This window comes from Euprymna scolopes, chromosome 46, assembly GCF_053919585.1.
Source record: "Euprymna scolopes isolate OS-2025 chromosome 46, ASM5391958v1, whole genome shotgun sequence".
In the NCBI taxonomy this organism is placed as follows: Eukaryota; Metazoa; Mollusca; class Cephalopoda; order Sepiida; family Sepiolidae; genus Euprymna; species Euprymna scolopes.
This window is the reverse complement of record NC_136527.1, coordinates 154,816,746-154,824,696: the sequence shown is the minus strand read 5'-3', so window position 1 is coordinate 154,824,696 and position 7,951 is coordinate 154,816,746. Positions and strand designations below refer to the sequence as shown.

Below are 7,951 nucleotides of genomic sequence, written 5' to 3'. Positions count from 1 at the left end.
AATACCATACAATGTGAAAACCATAATTATGTGAACCATGTTAATATTAAAGTTCTCATAAATAAAATCTTGCTTCACATCTCAGAACTTGTCTTCGGATGTCTTCACGCTTTCTTTATTTCAGGTACCATCAACCTGTATATGAGGACACTTCCCACTATAAGGTCAACTATTAATCAAAATGTCGTTAACTATAAGATAATCATATGTAAAATAATAGGAAACAATACAAACAAATGCCGGCACACAAGATAAAGGACAGAAATAAGACGATTTCAGTCTTGATAAAATCTATCCAGGTCCGTGTTTCTCCATCATTTGTAGCAACAAAGAAAAGAATTAAGAACTCATAAAACTCCTGAATTTTTTGTAATAAAAGGAAAGTGTTTGCTATCACTAATCCAACTTTGTAGCAAATTAAAATCCTGGCTGAGAAAATTAAAAGAAAAATAATACACTGGTTGACCCTAAAAAATAAACTGTCAGCGACGAAAGTCTCTGGTGTTTTTTTTTTGTTATGTGTGATCGTCTAGTTGTTCTGTCTATTGGTTGTATATCATATTTAATTGTTGTGTGTGTGTGTGTGTGATACATGTATTTTGGACAAACCTTACTTCATGCATCGTTGATCTTTCCAGCTGGAATTCATCTCAGGTCTTCGAGGGGAGACTGGGCCTGTTTTAGACGACTATTCAGAAGAATGGAAAGTGAATTCGTTACTTGCGTGGTCAACGTCTAATTTTCACACCCGTCAGCTCGTCCCGCTCTCAGTGAAGGGGAGGGGACGACCCGTTAAACCGTCTACTCTCGTCTACATCCAAATCCAAACTCACTGATCACAGCTAACCTGATCATATGATTCACATGCAATCCGATCAGGTGATCCGCAGTTCCGGCACAACGTGTCTACAAAATGATTTAACACACCTCCCTCTTTTTCGATCCACTTCCTAAGATTGGTCTTAATGAAAACACAAATATCATTTCTCAAAATTAAAAAAGAGAATCCCAATTGGCTTCATTCAACAATGCATCAGAAACACATGTTAAACTACACTACCATTCATTTGTTGATTCATTTGAACAGTTTTAACCATGACATGTCATCACTTACAACCATGATTTTATTTGTGAATTGACTCCCCTATACGTCACTTATCATCAACAGCTAATAACGTAAAACTCTCAAATCGTCACTCGTTTCCATCAATGGCAAAGACTCACTTTATCTTTTTCGTTATTATCACACCGTTACTCGCTGATTCTTTCTCGTTATTATCAATGGCAAAACTACTGGACAATAACCTTAGAAATAAGATAATCATATATAAAAATAACATGAAAAAATACAAGTAAATGCCGGACCCAAGATAAAAGACAGAAATGCGTTTCAGATATAAGGTCTTGATAAAATCTATCAGTGTGTTTCCATCATTTGTAGCAACAAAGAATAGAGAATTAAGAACTCATAAAACCCATGGATTTTTTATCAAAAGCAAGTTTTTTTGCTATCAATACTCCAAATTTGTAGCAAATAAAATAAAATCCTGGCTGAGAAAATTAAAGATAAGAAAGCGATGTCACTGCAAAGAAAAATAATTCACTGGTTCGACCCCAAAATAAACTGTTGTCGACTAAAATATCTTTGTTTTTAACGAAAACACAAATATCAACTCTCATAATTAAAAAAGAGAATCACAATTGTCTTCATTCAACAATGCATCAGAAACACATGTTAAACTACACTACCATTCATTTGTTGATTCATTTGAACAGTTTTGATCATGGCATGTCATCACTTACAACCATGATATTATTTGTGAATTGACTCCCCTATACGTCACTTATCATCAACAGCTAATAATTTAAAACTCTCAAATCGTCACTCGTTTCCATCAATGGCAAAGACTCACTTTATCTTTTTCGTTATTACCACACCGTCACTCACTGGTTCTTTCTCGTTATTATCAATGGCAAAACTACTGGACATGCTAGTGAAATGCAAATCCTCCAGTTTTTCTTAATACAAACGTATTTAACCACATTTTTATATGAAGATTATTTTGATTATTCTGATTACTAGTTCAACATATTATGAGTCACACACGAGAAAACCCCTATTTTTGTACAATATGTGCATCGATTTTTTCCCAGCAAGGAAATCTAATACGACATATGATAAAGCATGCTGATGAGTGGTGTCAAATTTTTTGTTCTGATAAATCAAATTCAGCAAAACATGAGAATTAGCACTAGGGAAAGGCCATATTCTCGTGACCAATGTCAATATTCACGTCCTAAGAAACAAAATCTAGCGAAAAATATGAGAACTTACACTGGAGAAAATCCATATTCTTGTGAACTATGTCAATATTCATGTTCACAGAAATCACATCTAACAGTACATATGAGAAATCACTCTGGAGTAGAGAACTTGAATGCCTACAGGAGAGAACTTGAATGCCTACTAGACCCTATCCTCGAGTGTCTAACGTCTCTCTGTACAGGGGTTTGTCAAAACAATGTGGCATAAGGATACTTTTTCCATAGAAGTAAACCCTGACCAAATATTCAAAATCACATAGTATTCGCAGCCCAAATAAGATCTCCTCACTATGTACTCAAAATGTCGCCGTCATTTAGCTCTCTGATTTTGAAGTTCGTTTGGAAAAAAATTCTTCGGCGCTACTACTACATACCCTTCATGCTTACAAAAGTAAAGACGAACATTTGAAAGAGGAAAAAAACGTATCGTTCCGACAAACACGCACCGAAAATTAAATTATACAAGTAATCAGTTTTCGCTTCAGTTTTGTTTCTTCGTAAACAAACATTATTTATCCCAGGAACGATAGAAATGTAGAATATTTAAAAAAATCTGGACATTAATTATAAAAATGTAAATATCTAAAAATATAAAGGCGGCTGATTATGTAACATGTTATACATGATATAATATTTTGACTTGCCTTGTAAAAAATAAAAATATAGGATAAATGTATAAAAACCTTTGTTTCATTAACAAAGCTATTACTTGGTTAATCTATATAAATTTTGCTGAAATGTTCAATGCTATATGATGCTAAATGTCCATTTGTATTATGATCTCGCTTCGAGTTTTGTTCAGTAATAATTGTAACTATTTCTGATTCTTTTGAGCTCCTGGGATGATTGTGTGTTTAAGAATATTTTTCAATTAGAGACATCATATTGAAATGTTTTAATGAAAAAATGAATATCCAATATTTGTTTTGCATTTTTAAATATATTCATTTCAAGGGTGTGGTTTTACATTATATTTTCTTTGTGTATAAAGTTAGATATATTCGTTTTCTAACGGTACCAATAAACACAGTCTTGAATTATTTATATTTCAGTTGTCATTTTGATACTACGTATCAGCATCCGAAGATACGATTCTTATTCATATGGACCAATGATATGAATGATGCTATATAAAGAAACTGGTGTTGTATTTTAACGTCTTGTTGAATATTTACTGAAATGTTTGTAGTAATAAAATAGTTGATTTACAAGAGTTAAACAAATATTTTCTTGTTAGATTATACACACGGTAATTTCTTGAATTGTTGTAAAATTATTTACTATTATTGACTGAAACAAAGACATAAAGTCGGACGAGTAAAAAATATTTTGGGGCAAGTAAATTTTCCCTTACACTCGACCGGCGGTCGAGTGATTGTTTTTTTCAAATATCAAAGGCTGGTGCCCGTTCCAGTAGTGACAATAAATACAGGTTCTGTAATACAAAAATGGAAAGTGTGAGTCATCTGATATAAAGTGTCAAGGTACTTTTAGGGGATGGCTACTAAACTGCGAGAGATGATGGAGTATGTAAGTACCTTCACTGGACCATCTGTAAAAAAATTAAACATCCAGTGTAGCAGCAACAAGTCCTGGGAACATCAACCTGAAAGAGCAGTTAGAAATGACTTGTATACCATACATTACGACAATGGAATCCCTACAGCCACCTAGCTTGAAAATGCCGCTGTGAAACCCGACATAGTTATATGTATGGTGTATTGTGTTTCGTATGGATACGAAACTTCCCAATAGCACTCTCCCTGAGGAAGCGCTAGCTCTGTATACTACTCCAGTAGTGTCCGCCATGTTACTTTATAGTGTTGACGTCGGACCCGACGTATCGTTCTTTTGTGCTAATAAAAACCTTATTTATAGGGTATATAGTATTTGTTTTACTTACAACAATTTTATTAGCAGAAAAGGGTAAAAAAGTAAAAGATTTTAAAATGGATCGTGCCCTGAGGCCTTCTCGATTGGACGTAAACCCTAATTCATCTAACGTCGAGCGAGAATTTAAACACTGGCTTGCTATGTTCAAATATTTTTAGCGGCACTACCCAAGGAAAATCTCAACAAGTTGTCGGTCCTGATAAATTTTATTTCACCGGATATTTTTTAATACGTCAGCGATTGCGGAAATTATGAAGAAGCCTGGCTCAAACTGGAGGAACTTTTTATAAAACCAAAAACAAGATATACGCACGGCATCTACTCGCCACGAGGCGACAACAACCAGGAGAAAGTCTGGACGAGTATCTTCGGGCATTACGAGTCCTTAGTAAGGACTGCAATTTTAGGGACGTCAGCGCGGCTATGTACGCTAATGAATCGATTCGGAATGTTTTTATTGCCGGAATTCAGTCCCATACCATTTGCCAGCGTTTGTTGGAAAATAAAACGCTCGACCTGGGCAATATGTTTGACCAGGTCCGAGCGCTGGACAATGCAACGAGGAATATGGAATCGTATTCACCAGCACGATACCGGGAACCAATCGCTACAGCCCTCGGGAAAGAAGAGACATCGGAGTTGGATTTTAATCAAAGAAACCTAAATGCTGCTAGATCAGAAATTAAATGTTGGAACTGTGGAAATTATAAACACCCAAAACCACAATGTCCAGCGAAATCGAGTATTTGTCATCGATGTAAACGGATCGGGCATTTTGCAAAATACTGCAAATCAAATAATACTACTCAATCAACTTCTGCCTCGGTCCATTATCGAATCTTAGCCTCTATAAGATCGAGTTCGGCAGTTCCATCGTTCCTACAGAGTTCTACCGTAGAAATCCACATTTTGGGTCGGCCAATAAGAGCACTAATGGACAGTGGTAGCTCTGACAGTACCAAAGTAGCCGAGGATCTTATCTCATCCAAAGTAGTAGGTGCTTGTTTTCCTAACGTACTTTTTAACAAACGTATGTATCCCAACCAGAAACTGTCAGTTTTAAATAACCTCTCTTGTGATGTGATTTTTGGACTGGATTTTCAAAGTAAACATGAAAGCGTTACCTTCAAGTACGGTGCGAGTTCAACTCCTAGTGAGATTTGTGGACTCGCTGTGGCTTCGGTGGAACCGCCTGAACTTTTTGCTAATATAAATAAGAACTGCAAACCGGTTGCCACCAAGTCTAGACGTTATAGCGCAAGTGATAGCAAGTTCATTGACTCAGTGGTTAAGCGCCTATTAGAGGAGGGGATCATCGAAACTTCAAACTCCCCCTGGAGGGCACAAATGGTCGTGGTTAAATCCGATAATCAGAAAAAAGAATAGTCATTGATTATTCTGAGACTGTGAATAAGTACACAAGCCTTGATCCCTACCCTAACCCTCTCCCGGCTGGATGACGTAGTGAATAAGGTTGCTCAGTATTCGGCACAATCGACCTGAAAAATGCATATCACCAGATCCCTATCAATGAGAATGCTAAACCCTTCACTGCTTTTGAAGCTAACTCCGGTTTGTATCAGTTCACCCGAATACCGTTTGGGGTTACATACGAAGTTGCTTGTTTTCGGCGAATTGTCGATAAAATTAATAGTTCTGAGGATTTAAACGACACCTTTGGATACCTGGACAATATTTTCATCTGTGGAAAGGATCAATAGCAACACGATGAGAATCTGGCGAAATTTATCAAAGTAACAGAAAAACGTAAAATTGCGTACAATAAAGAAAGATGTGTTTTCTGTGAATGAACTGAGCTCCATCGGTTATATCATTTGACCCAACGGTCAAATTAAACTCGACCCCGAGAGGTTGAAGCCTTTAAAAGAACTCCCTTATCCAACTGACGGCAAGTCACCCAAGCGAGCCCTGGGTTTTTTCTCGTATTATTGAAAGTGGATCCATAGGTATTCTGATAAGATTCAGTTTCTTATTGAGACCAATTTATTTCCCTTTAACCAGGAAGCTTGAAATGAATTTGACAGTCTAAAGCTAGATATTGAATCAGCGGTAATAAAAACTATCGACGAGAATGCTCCCCTTGAGTTGGAGACTGATGTCTCTGATTGTGCTCTTTCTGGAGTCCTCAACCCAAATGGTAGACAAGTTGTTTTTTTCTCACGAACTCTACACGGCTCTGAACTAAACCATCCCGCTGTTGAAAAGGAAGTGGCTGCCATTATAGAAGCAGTTAGATATTGGCGCCATTAAGTCTTGGGGAAGCACTTCAAACTTATTACTGATAAGAAATCAGTAAAATTTGTTTTGAATAAAAAACGATAAATTGCTTCGTTGGAGATTGGAGCTTTCATGCTTCAATTTCGACATTATATATCGCCCTGGTGAGAATAATCTTGTAGCTGACGCATTGACACATACTTCTTTTGCTATTGTGAATAGTAGCAACAACCTCCTCAATTTGCATCGATCCTTTTGCAATCCTGAGATTACAAGGATGATGGTCTTCATAAGGAGTAGAAACCTCCCTTACTCTCTTGAGGATATTCAGCAGATGACAAAGGACTGTATTGTTTGCAATAAGTGCCTACCAAGATTTTCTGCCCTGTTGATGGGCATTTAATCAAATCAACTCAACCTTTCGAGAGGTTGAACCTCGATTTTAAAGGACCCTTACCTAAATCTACCCCAAATAAGTATATGTTGGTATTAGTTGATGAATACAGCCGCTTCCCATTTGTATACCCTTGCAAAGACATGGTGTACTGCAATCTTGCTCCAACCTGTTTTCTATATTTGGCATGCCCAGCCAAGTTCATTCAGATAACGGGAGTGATGAGTACAAGAATTATATACACGGCAAAGGGATCTCCACCAGCTACAGCACTCCATATCACCCGCAGGGGAATGGTCAAGTGAAGCGAATGAATGGAACAGTGTGGAAAGCTATTTCATTAGCATTGGAAGACAAAGATTTGCGGACTGAACACTGGGAAGAGGTTTTAGCAGACTCCCTCCATTTCATTCGGTCTTTAATATCCACAGCCACAAATGAGACACCTCATGAGCGCCTGTTTAAACACCCAGGAAGACTAGTGACCGGGACAGCGGTACTGTCTTGTCTGACCGAATCTGGTTTTGTTTAAATGCGGAGACACAACCGGTTAACTAAATATGAACCTCTGGTGTATAAGGTTTAACTTATAGATGCTAACCCCATTATGTCTTTGTTCGATCTAACGAGGGTAGGCAGATGACTGTATCTACCCGTGACTTGGCCCCGTTGAAAGACTTCCAATTCACCGATCACCTACATGACTCGGAAACTAGAATCAGCAGCAGATCAGCAAGAGGAAAATTCACCCCCACCAGTAGAACCACCTGTTTTGCGACGGTCAGAACGTAGTAGAAGACCACCAGATAAGTTGAATTTGTGATTCTAGAGTTTAGTGAATCTTGATTAAATTTATTTTGCGCATCAGAACTATTAAATTGCACTCCTTGTGCTGGCTGAATTAGTGAGTTTTAACATTGTGAACCTGAACTATTAAACTACATTCCTTGCATTGGTTGTGATCAACCCACCTTCATACACTTATACTTGAATGAACTTTCCACCCACGACAGGAACTTCCTAATTAAATGGAGGGGAGAATCTTGTATTGTGTTTCGTATGGATACGAAACTTCCCAATGGCACTCTCCCTGACGAAACG

General features: G+C 37.3%; 1 protein-coding gene across 1 annotated transcript; it reads left to right on the top strand.

The window, feature by feature from the left end:
- The first annotated feature begins 7,037 nt into the window (after positions 1–7,037).
- LOC145270242 (uncharacterized) lies at positions 7,038–7,382 on the top strand. The gene has a single exon (XM_080125878.1). The coding sequence runs from the start codon at positions 7,038–7,040 to the stop codon at positions 7,380–7,382; it is 345 nt and encodes a 114-aa protein (XP_079982004.1).
- Positions 7,383–7,951: the final 569 nt, after the last annotated feature.